Source organism: Macrotis lagotis, chromosome 1, assembly GCF_037893015.1.
Source record: "Macrotis lagotis isolate mMagLag1 chromosome 1, bilby.v1.9.chrom.fasta, whole genome shotgun sequence".
Lineage (NCBI taxonomy): Eukaryota > Metazoa > Chordata > Mammalia > Peramelemorphia > Peramelidae > Macrotis > Macrotis lagotis.
In genome coordinates, this window is record NC_133658.1 from 151,130,571 (window position 1) to 151,151,879 (window position 21,309).

At 47.4% G+C, this 21,309-nt stretch overlaps 1 protein-coding gene across 6 annotated transcripts; it reads right to left on the bottom strand.

Moving 5' to 3' along the window:
* Nucleotides 1-618: 618 nt before the first annotated feature.
* HR (HR lysine demethylase and nuclear receptor corepressor) lies at nt 619-20,917 on the bottom strand. Of its 6 annotated transcripts, none has more exons than XM_074209123.1 (20): nt 20,239-20,360; nt 18,535-18,704; nt 17,183-17,824; nt 16,034-16,829; nt 14,681-14,831; nt 14,344-14,534; nt 10,531-10,695; nt 10,170-10,259; nt 9,816-9,931; nt 9,374-9,455; nt 8,912-9,075; nt 8,435-8,653; nt 8,059-8,224; nt 7,231-7,300; nt 6,891-7,021; nt 6,463-6,582; nt 6,236-6,351; nt 2,630-2,794; nt 1,595-1,723; nt 619-1,387 (listed from the first exon to the last, which is right to left on the bottom strand). In XM_074209123.1, exons 3-20 carry the CDS (start codon nt 17,783-17,785, stop codon nt 1,325-1,327), a joined length of 3,537 nt encoding a protein of 1,178 aa, XP_074065224.1. In that variant the 5' UTR covers nt 17,786-17,824; nt 18,535-18,704; nt 20,239-20,360; the 3' UTR covers nt 619-1,324. The 6 variants fall into 6 exon arrangements, 5 of the variants coding, with proteins under 5 accessions (XP_074065224.1, XP_074065222.1, XP_074065223.1 ...); XM_074209121.1 differs by having other exon boundaries at nt 6,227-6,351; XM_074209122.1 differs by having other exon boundaries at nt 10,170-10,262.
* Between the last annotated feature and the right edge of the window lie 392 nt (nt 20,918-21,309).

The following is a 21,309-nucleotide window of genomic DNA, read 5'->3' on the forward strand; positions in this document are numbered from 1 at the left end:
GTTTGGAAGAGGAGGAGGATTGGGGGTGGGAGGGAAAAGCAAGCTATCTTTTGGACAGGTTGAATTTGAGATGCCTATGGGACATTCAGTTCACAATGTCAGTAGCATCACTAGAACTGGTTTTCTAGATCTGATATCTATTTGCATAGATATTATAACTATGAGAGCTGATGAAATCAGATAGGGAGCTTCTGGTTTCTTCCCTCCTCCCCACCTCCCAGAAGAATATTAGCTCTTTGAGAGCAAAAATACTCTTACTTTTGCCCTCGTATCTTCAAATGCCTGCTAAATAGTGGGGTGCTTAAAAATACTTGCTGATTGATAGGTTGAGCTACTGCTCTGGTTTCCCCAAAGTTACCCCAGTGAGTCCTTGATGCTGGTATCAACAATGAAGACTTCATCTTCTAGTCAGTTCATCTTGAGCATTAAACATTCAAGTGAAGGACCTGGTCACAGGAATCATTAGGAATAGAGCCATGGAGGTATTTGGAGGTAGGGAACTATCCCAAGATCTCCTTAACCTTTTCCCCCTCCCCAAATATAAGGAAGGAGTCCAATCTTTCCCTCTCCCCCCATGGTATGTGAATGTTGTATGCAATGCCAACCACACAGAAAGTATTCACAAAACAACACAAACTTTAATGGTTACTCAAACTCACAAGGAAGAGGGATAGTGCCACCCAGACCATGGTCCCGCCAGCAGACCCTGCAAGCTCTGGAGTATCCCTCACCTCCATCTAATCCTTAGCCTCTCTATAAGGCAAATAGAATCAGGAAGATTCCTTTTGCCTCATAGTACCCATTTGGCAAAGGGTGATGGTGAGAAGGACTTTCCCAGGGAATTCATCTAGGATGGGAGGACAGGGAAAAGAATTTGGGCAAAAGTGGAGTGCCGAGGGCAAGAAGGCAGTGGCATAGTTTAAGTCAGACTGATTCCCCAAGTTCACCCAGGTGCCTGGGAAGGACTGGTTTTTTGTTTGTTTGTTTTGGGATCCTTGTGGGCATTTGAGATTGTGTACAAGAGGAGGAGGAGGGAAAACAGGTATCAAAAGAGCTGAGCCCTCATTCAGTGCCAGCCATAGGTGAATAAACAGAGTGGTATCAGAGTTGGCAGTACTCTGCATATTGGTTGTAGAGTTCAAGGTAAGTACCTTGGGAGATCATACCCTATGATTAGAGGGATGCCCATGGGGTTGGTTACCATGATTTTAGCATCTTCCCCAATTGATGCCCACAGATGAGTTGCTGGGACAAACACCCAGTTGGCATGCTGATGTTTGCTTTGTCTTTGCTTCCCCTCCCACCCTGAATGACTGGGCTCCCCCTATTTAGAATCGTGTAAGGTTCCCACAGCCTCCTTCACCGCTTGAAATATGGCCCAGTCCATCTATGAGAGACAGAAAAGAGGAGGCTATATCAAATGCTGCTCCATAATCGGTTCTGGCTTCCTCCACCCAAGAATACCCCTTTAACCTTTACCCATTGTTGAAGGCTTCCATTGCATGGTGCAAATATACAATATGCCATTCTCCCCATAGTCAGCAGTTCCCCAGTACTAGAGAACACTAAGTAGTACCCTCATTGAGCCCCTCACCTGGCTATAAACCTGGCGAGCGTCAGGAGGCAGGTTGGGGGCCTGGTGGCAGAGCTGGATGGAGAGGCTAATGGTCTCAGGAGACATGAAATACTGAGTGACGCTGACTGAGTTCACCAGACCCTGTACCTGTCCAGGGAGGAAAGGGATATGAAGGAGAGAGGGAGGACACAAAAATGATATGCCCTTTGGTCTTCAAGTTCTGAATAAACATTCCTCTGATGTCCCTTCCCCTCCTCTGGACTTTGCTCTTAGGGGGCAAGGACCACAGTACAATTTTGAGTACAACAGGGGACACAATATGATCAGCTAATACCATCTTCAAGTAAAGTATATGGTCGAAAGGGCACTGAACTGTTCATGGAAGGTACTCTAAAGAGATAGACTGTTTCATACCTGAAGGACCTGAAGTCCACAGTAGTTAAGTCACCCAGATAGTCATTAGCAGATCCCAGATACCTTTTGACTCCAAATTCACTCTTTTTACTCAATGAATGATACATACCACTTTCACTAATAAGCCAGGCTGCCTCCCGTTTATACAATATTTATAGTTCTGACATTTAAACAGCATTTGAAGGGTTATAAAATATGGAATTAGATTCCCACCCCTCCTGTCCTAACTACTTGCCATACTCTTTTGTGGTTTTTTTCCTTAGGTTTTTGCAAGGCAAACGGGGGTTAAGTGGCTTGCCCAAGGCCACACAGCTAGGTAATTATTAAGTGTCTGAGACCAGATTTGAACCCAGGTACTCCTAACTCCAGGGCCTGTGCTTTATCCACTACGCCACCTAGCCACCACCTAGCCGCCCCTTACTTGCCATACTCTTGAGCAAGTCGCTTAAAGGTTCTTGGGCTCTGTTTCCTAAATTCTAAAATGGGAATACTATGATCAGTCTACCTAATTCCTAAGATGATCCTTAGGATAAAATGAGATAGTGGATGTGAAAGGACTTTGAAAAGTAGAGTGTAGGCCAAGGTCAAGATTTCATGATTATCCTGAGAAGGCCAATCTCCCCCCTTGCCTGTCCAGACCTGGTGAGGAGCCCCTGCAGGTACCAGCACAGCTTCACCAGGGGCCTGCAGAAGGGTCCAGCCGCTCACACCCCACTCCTCCCGCAGGCGTCGACGCAGTGCAGTGTCCAGGTAGCAGCTGCCAGGGGACCCTGGATCCAGGGTGCCTGCTCCAGCTGGGCATACCTAGCAAGGAAAGTCAGAGTTTCCTATAGTTCAAGCTGAGAGGGATCTCAGGGAATCAGGAGCTCCCATGGGTATGTTGCCTCCTCCCCTGCCTCCCATCTCCCCCCCACTTACAAAGGTCAGGGAAAGCTAGCAGGATGCTGTAAATGTGAATTTTACCTAAAGCTGAAATCTTTGGAGGACTCAGTTACCTAGGTAATAGAAAGGGGGTCTGAAATTGGGAAGAAAAGGGAGTCAGGGACAAATAATACAGCCCCAAGACTGAGGAAAACTTAAGCCTGAGACTGATGGGGAGGCAAAAACAGGTAAGAAGTAGGAAGATGAAGGGCTGAGGGTTGCCCAGGTTGACTGGTTCAGAAATATGAGAGGATGGGGCTGAGGAGAAAGGAAGGAGGGATTAAAGATTTAGAAACTGGCTAATAATAATAGCTAATATACGAGGCTTTAATCCCTTATTCTCTCATGGCAAATGGTTGTAATGCCTTCCTAATAACATTTATTAGGTGCTTTACATAAGTTAACTGACTCAATCTTCACGTCACTTCGGGATGTAGAGGTGCCACTATTATCCCCATTTTACAGATGGAGAAACTGAGGCAGACAGCAGTTAAGTGACTTGCTCAGTATCACATAGTAAATCTTACAGTCTCAGTACCATATCCACTTGCACTCTCACCTAGCTATTTAATCTCCACCTTAATCCTTTGCCTATACAAATTTTCTCCATCTCTTTCAAACCAGTTAGAATGCACAAGGATCCTTCTTTTTCCTCAGAGCTCTTAAGACACCTGTGATTAGAGAACATTTATTGCCTTGTATTTTTATTTCACCTCTCTACATGGATCCTGTCACTTCAACTAAGTGGGGTTGCCTTTGAAGTTAGTGGGGTTCCCATCATGCAGATCTGCAAGCCACGGCTACAAGACCACTTGCTGGGGATATTAGAGAGGGAACATTGATTCAGATGTGGGTTGGAGTGGACAGCTTTGGAAATCCCTTACACCTCTGGGACTCTATAATTCTCCATTCATTGGAGGACAAGGGCTAAGTCCTATACCATATTTTCCTCCCCATTGACTCTATCATAAGACTGGGGAATGCAAACTCCTGTAACATACTTGTTAAATTTAGTCAATAGAACCTGAATTTCATAAGGGCAGAGTCTAGTTCATTCTTGTTGTTGCATCTACAGGGCGTGACCCATATTTAGTGCTTAATCAATGCCTGTTAATTGATTGGTTGAGTTGAATTGTATTACTCTCTTTCATCCAATTAGAATCCTCCATTTAAAAAATTGTCCTGTGTTCAACTTGTAATAAATTCATACCTTTGTTGAGAGGCAACTGGTATTAATAGATAAGGACAAGGAACCAAGAAGACCTGGCTTTAAATCCCACCTTTAAATCATAAGCTGTGTGACCATGAGCAAGTCACATACTTTCCTCTGCCTCGGTTTCCTCTCCTGTAAAATTAGGATAATAATCCCTACCTTACCAGCTTGAAAGGGTTATAATGAGGTTTAAAGGAGAGGTTATATATAAAGTTCTTCCCAGACTTCCAAGAATGCTGGATTTGAAGTCAGAAAAGCTAAAGGTGAAATCCCGACTAACATTTTCCACCTCTATGACATTGAGCAGATACACCCTGTCTGGGACTGAATTTCTTCATTTGCAAAATGAGAGTTAGATGATCTATAGTAATGATCTTAATATCAGATCATTTCTATTCTTATTCTTATCTCCAAATTCTCTTGTTCCCTGTGGATTTTTCCAACCTGAAGCTGACATTTAGGCAGCTCAAAAACCAGGTGAAGGCTTCCCTCTCTACCTGTCCCCTTGCTCCTTGCACCCTCTTCCCTCTCCTTTCCATTCACAAAAGATCTATCTCTTCTTTAGCAAGAGTTCATGATGGCTCTGGTCTTAGATGGACATGAATATGCCACATGACCTCTACAGTCATGAAGAGATCCAGAGAAACTAATCCAGGACACAGATTTACAAGAAAATGAATTGACTTCCATATTCAATCTAGGGATTCAGGTTTACACTAGAGTTTGGGCTAGAGTCCTAAGGTTTTTTTTTTGGGGGGGGGGGGTTGGGGAGGGTTAGAGTCCTAAGTTTACCAAAGATCTGCCCTGTGTTGGATATGGTCCCCAGAGGAAGCTCTGCCTCCCTAGTTACGCAAAGCTGGGTTGCCCACAGTTGCCTTAGATCACAGAAAGGTCCTATCCTGCCTAGACTAGTAGTCCTGGGGAGACTAACCCCAGAAAAAAGGTATGTGTCAACATTGATGTGAATATATGTATATGTATAAAAGCATGTATGTATACATACACACAAATATATATTTATATATATATATATGTATATATATGGAATATGTTCAAAGTTTGTTATAAAGGACTTTTGGCCAAGACATTTCCCTAGGAAAGTCCCTTTGTTGAGCACTGAAGCAGGTTACCCTCAATTCCCCCAAGCATCCCTTTGTTCCCTTGGCTCTTTTCTTCACCTGCTTCCACATCTTATTCAACTCCTGACACTGACCTTGGAAGTATCTCAAAGACCTATCCTCAGGAAACCTATCCCAATTAGGTGGGGAGTTACCATAATACCCATTTTCACCTCACTGCCAAAATAGAACCTCCATTACCCTCCAAAGATACATTCCCTTTGCCTCATACAAGAATTCATCAAAAGCTCCAGGAGAAGGGTAGCTATCAGCCTACAGAAGCTAACTATCTAGCTACTTTATTCAAAGTACTAGGAATAGTGCCTAGCACATGTTGGGGACAAAATAAAAATTAAAAAGCAGATCCTTAGAGGACATGGCCTCCTTTTCTAAATACTAAGAGTACCAAATGATATCTTATTATGCATTTATGTACCATCTTGTAACATTTTGCTATGTTGTTTAGTGCATGTCTGATTCTCATACTCAACCTACCTTTCTGACCTTGTTACACCTTGTTCCTTTTTAATCACATTCTAATTCAGACATTTTAACCTCCTTGCTATGGCTCACACATTCCATTCATCTCCTATTTCTGTGCCTTTTGCATTAGGAGTGCCCTGTGTCTAGAATACACTCTACCCTCATCTCTGCCTCCAAGGATCCCTAATTTCTTTCAAAACTTAGCTCAAGTTCCCCTGCATCCTGATCCTGATCCCCCCAAATTACCTTGCATTTATTTTGTGTATGAGTACATATTATCCTTGAGGGCAGGGAATGTTTCATATCTATTTCTGTATTCCCAACACCTAGAAGAGTATCTAGGTGCTTATTGATGCATTGACTGTGTGAGCCTTATATTTGTGAATTGAAGAGAAATGGGAAGGCTAGAAAAGAGATTTTAGAAGTTTGGAATGAAGCCCAGAAGGAGAGGTTTATTGGAGTGGGGTGAAGTAGGAAGGGGCTGCTCAGCTCCTCTCCCACCTTCCTCACCATCTGGAGAAAGCGACAAATGCGCTGGGCGTCCTGGGCCCGAAACACATGCCACACAGCGCCCACCTGGCTACCTGGGGACCACAGTCCCTCACCTTCCAGGCATGGCAGGAGTTCTAAGAGGAGAGAAAAGGATGTTGGGGTTGGGGGCAGAGCTGAGCCCACCCTTCACCTCTCTGCTTCCTCCCCCCACCTCACTCCACTCTATTTCAATAATGGAAATATACCTTTCTGGGCCCGGTGCCAAGTAGGTACTGGTGCTTCTGCGTGGACCAGGACACTGATGAGGTCTGTTACCTCCACACACAGATTCTTGGTCCCCAGGTGCCCGTGCTGTGGGCTCACACCTGGCATGGGGAGGGGTGGGCGAAGGTTAAGAGCACAAGGCAATTCCAGACTGTAGCACCTGCCCCAGGGAAACGGGGCTGGAGTTAGACCTTTAAGTGTGATGGGCATGGGAACCTGGGCACAGACATGCTGGGGGGGGGGTGAAAACTAGAATCTCTGAGTGCCAGAACCCAGCATGGGTTCCCAACAGGATGAAGGTTTAGGAACACAGTAGGAGATGGTCCTGGGAAGGCATGGAGAGCTATAAGGTATAAGGAAGGGACTGCAGCCAGGTGAGACTGAGTGTAGAGGAAGCCTAGAGACTCACCATAAGAAGCACAGAGTTGTGGCTCCAGCCGGCAAAGGGTAGGGATGGGAGGGAGGTAGGAAGCCAGGTTGAGTTTGCCATGGCTGGTACAATATTCTGGGAGTGGCAGACTGGCAGCCAGGTTCTCTGACCTGCAGAAGGGCAAAAGGAAGGGACTCATCACACACAATTTTTATCCTAAGCACACTCCACTGGAGCTGCAGCTCCATGAACTCCCAGGAAAAATAAAATCTGAGAATGAAGGAGAGGTAAGAGGAGCCAAGAGGGAAAAGAGACAGTCAAGGGCCAATATAGGGGAGGGTGGAGGAGAGACAGAACTGGCTGCTCTGCCAAAACATACCTGCTCGACTCTGGCTCGCCTAGATTTCTATGCAAAAGAAGGAGGGACCCACTGTCTAGCTTTGGGCGAGCTAAAAGAAGAGAAAGAGGCTATTAGCCAAGGGAGGTGGGACTCAGTCTAAATAGTTTAGTATCTTTTAAAGGGGGAACAGCATGATTTATTCCCTCTCTATCACTGTCTCCCTTCCCTCTTTCCCTCTCCCTCCTCTGTCTTGCCTTCAAAAAATCTAACCTATCCATACCTAGATAGATTTTTCCCTGTTTTTCTCTATTTTCCCTATTGCCATCATTTATATCATGCTTTGATAACACAGCATCTTCCTCACAACAATCGTAAGAAGAAATTCTCTCTATTAACAAAGACAGGAAGCTATTCTATAATTCAGTCTTAGAGAGTTGCCATGAGAAGTTGTGACAGCCAGCATATGTCAGAGGCAGGGCAAGTCTTCTTGAATCTGAGGTCAGCTCTCCATCCATTCTACCAAACGGCTTCTTTCTTAATCTACAGCACCTGATATTCCCAGGTGGTTTCCTATCCAATTATTTCAGGACCAGTCATCCTTAGCTTCTATGATCAGAGAATCCTGATAAGTCAGTGTAATTTGTCCATAGACATCCCATTTGCTATAAAAGGATTTGAAGATCCAGAGAAGTTGCATGATCCCAAAACTACACAGCAAAAGATGGAGGCCAGGATTCCAGCAAGGGTCTTTCCTGACGAGTCCAGGGATCTCTCCACTCTATCATATTCCCCCAACTGAACCCTCACTGCTAATTCCAGGACTGTCTCCTTTCCTCTTCTCCCCTTGGGCAGTCCAGGGATACTCACCCTCTGGCCGGGAGAAACCCTTCCAGAAAGCTGTGCTTCCCAGGTCAGTAGGCCGAGGGGGTCCAAGGAGGCTCAGGGCCTGCACCTTCCCTCCCAGAGCCCCAAGGGCTTCTGGCCCCCAGAGGCTGCTTTGCAGTGTTCTTTGTAGTCCAGATACCAGTACGGGCTGTAATGGGGAGATTTAGGGGGAAAGAATGAATCTGAGCAAGGCTATATAGATTAGACTTAGTGAAGGAGGCAGTTTAATTTATTTGGGTGGGAATAAGGAGGGCAGATTTGGAACAGGGTCCCCTTTGTTCATAAGGAGTTAGGTAGGACTTAGGATAAAGAGGAACTTGGGGGGACTGAGTGGTGGTTGCTGGGAATAAGCCCTCACCTGCCCCTGTCTCCAGTGTTCCTGGAAGAGGTGGAAGTTGTGTCGGGGTTGGGGTTCCTGAAGCCACAGCAGGGCCCCCCGAGAAGGCAGGCCACGTGGAGTAGGAGGGCTGGGCAGGCCAAGTCCCTTCCGCAATCCTGGCCCCAGTGCCTTCTCCTGGATCTTCCTCTCTACCACCTGGGCGATGATGCTATCCAAGATGTTGGTGATACGGTCATCCTGCAGACCATGGGATGTGAATCAACACATTTCCTTATACCATCCCTCTTCTGACTTAATGCATTGCTTTAAAAAACTTTTATTAAGCACCTATTTAGCACAGAGTCCTGTGCTTATACTAGCTAAATTCAGATAATACATATAGATAGCTTCTGTCAACATGATTTGAGACAGTCAAGTGAGTTGAGATAGACCTGACTGAGATCATTGCTAACCCAGTGGTTCCCTAGGGCCTGAGACCTTTCTCCCAGCACTCACATTGGGTAGGGCTGGGGTCACAGGTGCAAAGGCCATATGGATGCGATCATGGCCCAGGCACAGCTTGACAGCTGTGGAGGCGAGAAGTTCACAGAGGGAGGGGCAGGGCAGGGATCCCCGGCCTCCTTGGGCTTCTCCTGGAGTTTCAGTGGAGTCTGTGGCCTCTGTGGAAATAAAGACTAGGACTGTAGGGGTCCCCTATGTCACAGCAGCCTCCAACCACACATACACAAATACACTATTTCCCCTGTCTATAAATTCACTCCCTAAGGACCTCCTCACATTCATCCCAAAATGGCTCATTCACACCCATACCCCCTTTTCTATCTCTACATGGTCTTCAGAGACTTCCCAATTCTCAGAGCTCCAGTAAGGAGAAAGGTTTCTCTTTCCCTCCCTTGCCCTCCAGCCTCCTACCCAATTTTTCACAACAGCTCTGGAGTTGAAGCAAGGAAGGCTCACCTTCTTTGATTTCCTTGGTTCTGTGTGCATCACCGTTGCAAGAGGATTGTGGGGCTGGGGGAGTTTTCTCTATTGGTTCCTTCTGTCAAAGTCATTCCACCCACCCCCCAATCCAATGAAAACTTTAGAAGTAAGCAATGGAGTGATCAGGGAATGTGATCAGTGTGGGGGAAGAGAAAAAATTTCTTTCCTGAAACTTTTTCTGCCCTCTACACATGCTACCAAACCCCTCAGGCTCAGAACACAAGACAAAAGGCCTGTTTGCAAGCAACTCTTATCACCACCATCAAGTGACAACTTTAGGGTATTCATACAACATGGTGTGTTAGATATCAAGAAAACTTGTAAAATGTTTGGAGTTCAAAGACAGGCTGCCCCACCTCCACCCCAAGGTCCCCTGAGATTTTCCTGGTCTTCCCTATTTCCTCTTCTCAGCTATTACCTTTTGTCCTCTATCCCCAGGAGCCCATACTCGAGCATCAGCTTGGCAGGGGCAGTGCCCTCGGATGTCAAACTTGGCCCGGACTTGGTGCATCCTGGTGCTCAACTCGGCCAGGGCTAAGAGAGTGAGAGAAGGAAGGTAAATCACTTCTTAGGATTGGGAAGAAGATGGACATTCAAGACTAGCAAGGGAGCCTCTCCCTTCCCTATTCCTCCCAGCCCAGACTTGAAAACCAGGAGGTACCAGGAATCAGGGAGGGATTCGGAAGGCAGAAGGAAAGGAGATCACCTCCTGCTATCTAGCTAGTGTCCCTCTGGTTCCTGCTCTGAGTATTCTGCACCCCAGTTGGCTCACCCTGGCTGGGGACAAACTGGGTCAGCATAAGAGAGTGGGCATCATGCCCAGTGCTGTGGGCACACCCCTCTGGTGGCTGCTCTTGAGAACCTGCTGAGGTGGGAACAAAGAGGTTAGAGATCAAAGGAGTAAAAAAAAACCCTCAAAAGTCATTTAAGTCAGCTCTTAGAAAGAAAGGATGTGCTAGGGTACGGTTTAACTGAGCTCAGTCAGATTCACTCCCTGGTAGAGCTGTTTATCTGTAGCTACCTCAGATGGTGGCAAATGGAGGCTAGAGCTGGGAAGGGACTAAGCTTGGCCCAGACCATTTTTTTCCCATTCCTCCTCCTTCCGGACTCCCACACAACCATTCACTCCATACCTGTGATGTCTTTGGACCTCCCAACATGACCACAGGCAAAACAGAGCCTGTAGCAGCAATGAGGGCAGCCCCAGTGGGTGTTGAAGAGTCCACGGTGACAGCGGCTGCAGGATTTGGAGGCATCGGGGTCCTCCCATGGGACAGGGGCAGAAGTGGGCTCCCCCACTGCAGAAAAAAATAGACATAAAAACAAAAGAACTTAGCAGCTGGACAGAGACTCAAGCTCAGAGGAGTCAGGGTTAGGAGTAGGGATATTTCAGTTCTAATTTCACTCTTCCCAAGGAATGAGGGTAAGCCATAAGCTTGGTGGAGGAGTAAAGGAAGGAAGGAAGGAGGCAATCAGATCACTTTCTGTTTCTAAAACCCTATATGATCTAAGGGATCAGAGGGCAAGAGCATCTTTTCTGGGGTGGCTAGGTGGTGCAGTGGATAGAGCACCGGCCCTGGAGTCAGGAGGACCTGAGTTCAAATCTGGATTCAGACACTTAATAATTACCTAGCTGTGTGGCCTTGGGCAAGTCACTTAACCCCACTGCCTTGCAAAAACAAAAAAAAAAAAGCATCTTTTCAAGTTAATTTACCTTCTACATGAAGCATCTCTCAATCCCCACTATTCTCAGGGGCTGGCATCCTTCCTCCTCAAAATATCTTGTATTTATTTTGCTTTTAGTCCATTTTTACTTGTCTATGTGCCTGTTATCTACCCCACTAGAATGGAAACACTTTGAGAGCAGGGACTATTCCATTTTTTGTTCTGTAACTTCAGTCCCTCACCCACAGTAGGTACTTAATAAATCTTTGTTGATTAATAATTATAAACCTGGTTAAAGGACCCCCTCTAATCCTTACAAAGATGGCCCACTTGCCATGCCTAACAAAGGTGTTATTTATAATTTGAGTCTTAACAAACATTTTACATGTATTATTTCATTTGATCCTAAGAATAGCCCAGTGAAGCAGGCAAATGAATATTATTATCTCATCTTCCTCATCTCTATTTTATAGATGAGGAAAATGAAACTCACAGTGATTTAGTGACTTGCCTCATGGTCATGGATAATTACGTCTCAGAATCAAGACTTGATCCCAGGTCAAAAAGACTCTAAATCCTGTCTTTCCCCTATGCCAGGGCTGCCTTGTCTAATTGTCCTCTCCAAGTGGTTGATATTGTTGAGTGGCTTCAGTTGTGTCTGACTCTCTGTAATCCCACTTGGGATTTTCCTGGCAAACTATTTCCCATTGCCTTCTGCATCTCATTTGACAGATAAGTATAACTGAGGCAACCAGGGTTAAATGACTTTTCTCAGGGTCCCTCCAATCAGTAAATACAATCTAGCTACAAGAACAAGAAAAGGTAGCCCAATAGCTCAAAAATCTGGTATCCACCAACCAATTCCTAATATTTTTCACTGACTTCTGGGCCAATCTTTGTTATTTAACTCAAACTCAACAACTGGTGGGACTGTGCTTGTTTTAGAATAGCAAGAGCTGACCTCAAATCCCACCTCCAACTAGTTGTGTGACCCTTTACCTTCTGTTTGCCTCAGTTTCCTCAATTGTAAAATGAGAATAATAACACATATCTCTTAAGGGTTATTGTGAAGACCAAATGACATAATATTTGTAAAGCACTTAGCTCAGAACAGGCACCATATAGATACTAATTCCCTTCCTTTCCTCCTCCAACATCTCCATAAGTTCATTCCTTTGCTTCACTCCTCCTTAGGTATGAATTATCATCTATGAGCTCAATTTTTCTCTAAGGACCTTGAAAAGGCTACAATAAGGAGTATTGGTAGGTCCCATTTAAGGTCATCATTGCTATTTTTTTTGGTTGAAATTTGTGATTTGATCATTGCAGAGCAGTGAGCAGGCAGATTAGCAACTGTGCTACTGGTAGTTTTGAAGAATGGCCTGGGACATTTAGACAGGGGAAGTGATTTGTCTAGGATCACCCACCCTATGTGTGTCGAAAGAGAAACTTGAACCCAGGGTGTCTGACTCTTGAGGCCAGCTCTCCTATCTACTGCTCCATATTGTTTCTCATCAATTGTTATTTGGTTGTGTCCAACTCTGTGACCCTGTGGACCATAGCACACCAATACTGTCTATGGGGTTTCTTGGCCAAGATACAGGAGTGCCATTTCCTTCTCCAGTGAATTAAGGTAAACAGAGGTTAAGTGACTTGCCCAGGGTCAAAGAGCTGGTAAGTATCAGATTTGAACTGACTCCAAGTCCAGTGTGCTGTCCATTGAACCACCTAACTGCCTCTCATTAATTAGTTCCCCCAAAACATGCAAAACAACATTAGAGAAACTCCACAGGACAAGTGATAAGTGGAAGTTGGGGGTGGGGGGAGGGCATTACAATGTTTAAGGAAAACTTGTTTTGCACACATTAGCAGTGTTATTATGAAATTAATACTTTCTGCCAGGTAAATGAACCCCTTCTCACATCCTTGACAAATGGACAACTAGGCTCTATTGGAAGGTTTCTAATAGTTAAATTTAATACCTCCTGAAGTATCCCCATTCAATTTTTGAGACAAATGATTGAGAAATTCTTGGGACAGCTACATGACAGTAGATTGAGCACTAGCCCCGGAGTCAGGAGAACCTGAGTTCAAATCCAGTCTCAGGTACTTAATAATTACCTAGCTGTGTGACCTTAGGCAAGTCACTTAACCCCATTGCCTTGCAAAAAAACAAAACAACAAAAAAATTCTTCTTTCTTTTATACTCAATACTATTACTTCTACCCACTGATCCACCACTTGAGGCAAATGGAATAAATTTAATCCTTCTATAAGGGTCTTCAAATACTTGAAGATAATTATGTCTTTCCAAACTATTCTCTTCTCCAGGCTCAACACCCCCTAGTTTACTCAACCATTTCTCTCGGACATGCTCTCAGCAACCTGGCCACCCATTCTGTATTTGTTCTAGCCTAGAAGTGTCCTTTCCAAAATGCAGAGCCCAGAAGTGAACATGATATCTTAGATGTATTCTGAATGGGGTCGGGTACAGTAGGACTGTGACCTTTCCTGTTCTGGCCACTTGGGTACCTCTCAGTACTGCTTAGGACTGTGACAGATGCTTTGCCTGCCATGATCACATTGCTGAATCATACCGAGCTCCTCGCAATTCACTGAAATCCCCACTTATTTTTCACATTATTGCTGATAGGTGACTATAGTAGGAAATACAAACTATAGAGGGAAAGGAATAAAGGATTAATGGACAGAGGCCAACCAAGACTCTATGAAGTCTCTATTCAAGACTCAACTCAAACACCATCTTCATCATAAAGCCTTTCCTGAGCTCCCCAGTTTTTCCAGCGCCTTTCCTCCCCAAATTACTTGATCTTCAGCAAGAGACAGAAGATAAGCACTAGGCCCAGGGTCAGCAAAACCAGAATTCGAATTCAGCCTAGCTAAGTGATCTTGGGCAAGTTACTTTAAATTCTGTTTGTCTCAGTTTCTACAACTACAAAATGGAGTTCAAAAGAGCATCTACTTCCCAGGGATGTTATGAGGATCAAATGAGATTCATCAATCAAGTATCCAGTATTTATTATCTACTACTGTGACAGGACACTATGCTAAGCCTCAGTTGACAAAGGAAAAAAAGTATACAGTCCTTGCCTTCAAGGAGTTCATATTCTTCAATATCTACATAAATAGATACTGTAGAGATACAAATACAGAATACAGATGAGAAAAGATACAAAATAACCTTGTTTACTATGATACAGGGAAGCAATCAGCTTGTGGCTGGACTTCCAAAGGTTCGCTAGACTGTAGCTCTTGCTTACCTTCCTCCAAAGCCCAGGCAAGGGCTTCCCTCTCTCTCCTCAGCAGTCTACAGAACCTGTCCCCCAGGCTATTCAGCAGATACTTGGCCAGGTGCACACTCAGTTTGGAGTCTGGACTGGGCCTATGGTCTCTACCCTCCTCAGGATGTCCAGCTTCACCTTCTGCTGCCCTTGTTCCATTTGAAGGGAACCTGAAGAGCAGGGAAAAGCAAAGAAGAATCATAGGCAAGAATCTTTGAAGAATTCAAATGGGTGACTGGGGCCTGGAAGAGAGGGATTCCCAGAACAGGGAAGTCTTGCTAGAGAAATTGTTGGGGTAGAGTTGGCAAAGACTCACCTTCGCACATTCACAAAGTGACAAGCCATGCTTTTCTCTTTCCTTTCCCCAAGGGCACAGCTCTGGCAACGGGTCATTCCTTCTGGGAGTGATGTGCAAGGGACACTCTGGAGTTCAAGTCCATCAAGACTAGGCCTACTGCCCAGGAATCCTGAGGGGATAGATAATGCATCCTGTTAGGACTCTCCTTTGGTCTACCAATCACAGCCTCTCTTATTCCCTACCCTTCAGCCCCCTTTCTCAGCACTCCAGTCAGGGCTCACTACTCCCTAGCCCAGGGTTCTGCTAGAATCCCTAGCAAGGATTCTCAAATCAGCTGAAATGGGTCCCAGAAAGGTCCAAATGATTACAGAGAATGGGTGAGGAGGACTGGTGTTTGTGGGGTTAGGATCCAAGATTGGGGTGAGGGTGATGGTCCCAGTGCCAATGTAGTGATCTAGTCAGTGAAAAAATTGAATGTTCCAATTGTGGGTGTAGAAATACCATCACCAGAGTGATGTGAGAGTCCCAAGGCAACCACAGTAGGGTAAGGCCCAACTCAGGCCACAGTTGTGAAAAGTCCCATGAGATGGCACCATTAAAATAGACTCAGTCTAGGCTTGGGGATCTGAGAGATCCAGAGGAGTTCAATCACAGGTACAGTGATCCAGATGGTGAAAGAGCTGGGACAGGCCCAAGTCAGACATATAAATCCAAAAGTCAAAAGGCTCTACCTGACTCACTGAAATCTAACAATCCAGGGAAATAGATGAAGAGGACTGTAGCTCCAAAATAGCAGTTATCCCCCAGGTAAAGTTGGACAACACCAACATGTCACTGAGATTTCAGTGCCTAAGAGACACCAGAGAGCCCAGGCAATAGCATAATGGCCTAATTAGTCCAAAGCACATAGAGTCTCAGCTTGGGGTCCATGATCCAACTGGGAGAAAGAAGGAACAGTTCCTGGCTCAGAGAGTGTGGGTCACGAGAGGCTCCTCCGAGGTGACTTGGAAGGAGTTGCAATCAGAGCTATACTACCCCTTCTTTTGCTAGGGGCTAGCAGTGCCATGGCAAAGCACTGGGCTAGTGTTGAGGTAGAATACCAGTTCCCACACAGGGATGCAGCATGTAAACAAAAAAAAGAATCCAGATCCAGGCAGAAGTATGCCCAATATGGAGGTATGGCAAAGCCCCAGTGGGATCCAGATGAAAAGCAGTCTAGACGTTGGTGTGGTAATCAATTGGAAAAGGACCTGCTAAGTGTGGAACAAGGCCAGAACCCCACCCCAAGCCTCACCCTTCAGCCCTTGCCCTGATTCCCCAAATCCTAGATGCCCTAGCTGCCAATCATGCCCAGGTCATCAACCTCCTCACCTCTCCAGCCATCATGATCTGTCGTCTCAGTCTTGCTCCCTGGTGGTGGTTTCAAAGCTTCCTGCCAACTCCCAGCCCCCTGCCCCTCACTGCCTGGGAAGGAGTCAGCTGTACGTTTGGGGGCTGGGCTACCAGCTGCTCCCCCCATCTCAGGACTTCCCTCCCTCTTGAGGGACCCAACCTGAGTGGTTGGGCCCACCTCCTCCCCTGGGCAACCAGCTGAACACCCAAATTGCTCAGAATGCCGAGTGAGCCAGGTCTTCTTTAGTTTGGTAGGGTGGCTTGGGGGACAGGCCCCAGGCCCAGGATGCTTGCCAACTTCTTCAGCAGACCCAGCTGTTCCATTGGTGCCACCTTCTGTGCCAGTCTGGCACCTTGTACAATGGCTGTGACTTCCATCTCCAGCAGGTAGATGGGATGAACAGCAGCCTCCCTGATTGACCGACTGCCCTGATGAAGGGCTCTCTGACCCAGACGGTTGCCCTGGATGGGGATTTCTGAGGTTCCCATGACGAGGCATTACCCAGGAACTGCCAAGAGCATGAACCAAGCCTGGGGGATGAGCAGGCCAGAGGGTCCGGCTGCCGATTATATCTGGGCACCCTCCAAAAAGTGGGCAAAGGTTCTGGTGCCCATTGGCCCCTGGCTCCCCATCCTTTTGGTAGGGAAGGGGCCGATCCATCTCCCCAGCTCTCTGAAGATGCCCACCAGGGGCTACGCCCAACAACCCAGGTTCAGCAGTGATCAACATCTCTTTTGCCAGGCGAGGGATGCCTAGATCTTTGTGATAAAAGCCCTAAAGGGAAAAGAAAGGAGTAAGCTGGGCACTGACTTTGGCTCTTAATAGAGAGGGATGGAATGGGGGGGAGGGGACCTGGGGAAATGAATGATCTATGAGGACAGTTAACTTGAAATTGATCCTGGGGTCTTAAAGCTAGATCTCTAGAGTGAAAATACTCAGTCTTCACATCTTCTAATCTGGTGTTTGTTTGGGAAGTTAGGACACTCAATATACACTTGCTGAATTGAATGGAATTCTTCTGGAGAAGAGCTTTCACTGAGCTAAGAAAATCAATTGTTTCTTTCCTTCATTTGGGCCTCCCCAGTTTGAGTTCCCTCAAGGTGTTCTCAACACTTTAGAGTCCTTACCTTGCTTCCTGAGTTGAAAGCAGGACTCTTGGACTGTGCTCCCAGGTATGCCCAAGGATAAGGAGCTAGGGGCCAGTCAGAAGGCCGATCGTGAGGTTGGCTGGGTACCAAGTACGGAGGCAGACAGGTGGGCACCCAGAAAGGGGTCCGCTCTAGGATCTTGGTCTCCAGAAGGAAGGGGCAATGCAAGGGCCGGAAAGCCAATGGATCATTCTTGGGGTGACTACCACCTTGCTCTGGGGACAGGAGGTTATGATGGGGTGGGCATGGCTGTCCACAGTGGGTCAGCTGGTGGGCTGGCATTGCTTCCTTCCATCGTAGTCCCTCTTTTGCCCCCAGCCATCCAGTCTTTCCCTCACCAAGACGGGGTCCCTCACCCCCCAAGAATGGAAGTGGGTCATTTGAGCCATGGGGTAAGCCATGCGGAAACCAAGAGTCTAGGGTGCTCAGGGTCCCTCTCCAAAAAGGAGAAGGCTCCCCGAGGCAAAGTGGCCCATGGTGGGGACCCCGTGGCAAGGTTCCTGGCTCCTGTCTGATGCCATTCTCTGATGCTGGCTTCTCCCAAGTGGGGGTGTCTTGCAGGTAGCTGGGTGTGCTTTCCATGATGCCTCTGCCCTCATGGGGCTCTCACAAAGGGGCTCCCTGGGGTGAAACCAACAAAGCATGGGCTCAGGAACATTGCCTGGGCATCCAGGCTGCCTGGTACAAAGAGAGCCCCACCCTGGTGGCATTGAGGCAGCACAAACCGGTAAGGCAAGTACAAGCCAACAACCGGGCACCAAGCTGCCTGCCCACACACTGCCCTAAGCTTCCCACCCTGGACACATTGATGCCCCCACTCTAAAAAAGCAACACTACTCCTCCCTCTCCTTCATACCCCTTCCCCTACTCACTGCCATATTCTACACAAAGCCAGGGAATCTCAGTAGGAATAGAAGGAATGGAATTGGGGGATCTTTTATTATTGTTTTTGTATTTGTAAAACATCTTTAAATATTTGTACCATTAGTTTCAAATGACTAGAAAACCAGTAAACAGAAACAGAATTCACTAATGATATAGATTAGTTTAGCTTGGTTGAAAAATTGCTATTTTTTTTATTCAACTGCCTTTTTTCATATTTATGAGTATGCAGTTGTGGATGGTTATTGGTGGAAAATATCCTATAAACCTAAATACTTTACACCAATACACAATATCATACATAAAAAGTCAGAGCACATATTAAATTGACCAAGTCATCCCTCCTCCCCATGCTCAAGGATCTCCAATAATTCCTTATGCCTCTAGGATAAAATTTAAAACTCCTCAGTTAAGCCTCTAACGCCATTCCCAGTCTGGTTCCAGCCTACCTTTCCAGGCTTATTTCACGTTACGCCCCTTCATGAACTCTCTGTTCCAGCCAAACTGGTCTACTCGCTGTTCCCCAAACTCAGCATTCCATCTCCGGCCTCCATGACTTTGAACAGGTTGTGCCCCTTCACTGGAATTCACTCCCTTCTCACCTTCTTCTCTTAGAATCCTAAGGTTTATTCAAGACTCATCTTATGTATTACCCACCATGGGAAGCCTTTCCTGGGCCCCTTAGTCATTAGCAATCGCTCCCTCCTCAAATCTCCATTTATATATATTAGCTGTTAAATGATAAATGGCAGGACAATTTCATCTTTATCTTTTGCACCCCTCTCCCCACCCCCATCACCTACATAATGTCTTACATATAATCCACACTTAATAAATGCTTTTTAGATTGAATTGGGATTGAGTTGGATTGAGCAGAGTTCTTCAGTTCCATACAAGGGGCGGGGGGGGGGGGGAGATGAAAGCATTGATTTAAAAGTAGAAAATATCTAGTCTAACCACCTCATTAGATAGAGGAAGGCACTGAGCTTCAATAAGTTTTAAATAGTTTGCCCAAGGGAACATGGGTAGAGAGCAGCAAAGCCTGGACTCAGACCTATCTCAGAAACTCTTTACCAAATTTAGTGTTCTTTTCACTACATCATCAGGGGATGAAACTTAGGACTTTCTCTCTACCAGCTTGTTAAAGAAGAGAAAATTAGAACTCCTCAAAAAAAGCCTGGAAACCCTTTGTCAAAAATATAAGACTGGGAATCAGAAGGTTTGGGTCCTGGCTCTGGAATCTTGTTGTTTTGACTTTCTTTCAATTTCTTCTCTGGATTAAGGAAATTTAACTAAATGGTCTGTAAGGTCTCCTCTGGTTTTGAAATTTTGAACCTATGAGTCATGACCTTAGCATAATATTTAAAGTTGCAAGGGACTTCAGAGGTTATCTCCTCCAACCCCCTAATTTTACAGATGAGGAAACTGAGGCTTTGCTCTGTTCCATTTATTCTATTCTAGCCTCCAGGGGGTGAAAAGACTATATCTGTTGTTTTTTTTTTAAAAAAAGGAGCTAGGGAAGAATGCACCCTAAGGCTGAGAGCATTACTTTGGCATCTCTCCTGACAAATCATGCCAGGTAGAAACTCTGCCTCTTTTTGGTCCTCTAATATCCCCCCAGGGAGCCCAGAACAGCTGGTGGGGTCTTAAATCTCCCCCTGGGCTCAGGTGAGTCCTTGTTCCTGCCAAAAGCAGAAACATCTCCATGGAAAGGCTCAACGTGAAGGGAAATTGAGAGGCATCTCTTGCTGCCATAGGAAATGTCTTCCTAACTCCAGGAGGTAATAAGTCCCTTAGAAGAGGAAAAAAGAGGAAGAGAGCCCCTTAGCCAGAGACAGGAGCAGGGAAAAGAGGGAAATTCCCAAGCAGAGCTGGGAAGGACCAAGACTGGTGTGACAGGTGTCACTGAGACTAGCATGACAGTGACACAGAGCTGGCACTGTTTCTCGGGGAACTCAGTCCAGCCCAGTCTAAGGGTCCCAGAGTCACGGAAGGAAAAAAAGAACAGAATAAGGAGAGTGGGAACTTCAGAAGCAGGACTTTCTGGTTTTCTAGGGAACCCCCACCCTGCCCCGGGGCCCGAGACAATTAGACGGTTCAGTTCTTGTAGCTCGGATGCCCTTGCTCTCCTCGGTCCCCCTGGTAGTACTCACCTGTGCTGCTGGGGCCTGGCGCGAGGGAGCGGGGGTCCTGGCTAGTGCCGGACGCGCCCTCCCCATGAGCCACCTTTGGGGCCTGCGGGCTCCTCTCACCCCCTCTCTCCCCCGGGCGTCGGGGGCGCTCTAGGGCCGCAGGTTGGAGGGGTCAGACTCCGGGATCTGCAGGATGCGGCACACTGCGCGGATGGGCCGCACCAGCTTCTGGGCTGAGGTTGTGGGCTGCGCCATGGGCCGCCGAGACTCCGTGCTGCGCCTCTGGGTGGTCCGGGCCGGGCCGGGGTTAGGGAGCGGGTGCCCCGGGGATGGAGGGAGCTGGGCCGGGGGGAGCGGGCGCCCCCGGAGGGAGAGTGAGCCGGACGGAGCTGGGGGAGAGGACTCCCCGGAGGGAGAATGAACCGGGTCGGGGGAGAACGGGCTCCCCGAGGGGGAGAGTCGGCCGGACCGGGGGAGAAGGCGCCCCGGATTGGAAAAGGTAGACTGAAGGGGACGCGGCCGAGAGGCCAGGGGAAGGGGTCGTCGGGGGGGACGATCGGGGTGCCCTGGGAGGCGGCACCAAGTGAGCGCAGCGCTGCGCGGCTAGTGGAGACCAAGCGGCACAGGGAGCGCAGCTGGACCTTCTATCGCCATCGCCGGACGCGCAACTGGGGAGCCGGAAAGCTGCTCCACGGGTTTACTCCTGCTGCACCCTGCGGGGAACAGGAGCCCGTGATTCCTCGGCCCCGCCCAGGCCTGCCCCCTCCTGGCCCCCGGGGGCTTCCGCCAACGCCCCTGCGATGCCACCGGCTGCGCACCCGGAGAATGAGTCCTTTGTTTCCCCCCCTTCCCCCCGCATCAGCGGCACCCGGGCGCCTGCTGAGAGAGGCTCCCCCAGGGCAACGTGCCAGCTTCCCAGCGGCCCCACCCTCCCGTGGGCCGGCCCGGAGCCTGGCAGGCGGGCAGCACCCCGCTAGTAGGTGCCAAGCTGGGGAACTGGAGCAAAGGGCGGGAGGGGCTGGGCAGGATTCATGGGGTGGGGCTCCCCCCTCCAGGGTAAGGCATGAAAGGAAGGGGCAGTGTCATTGCTGG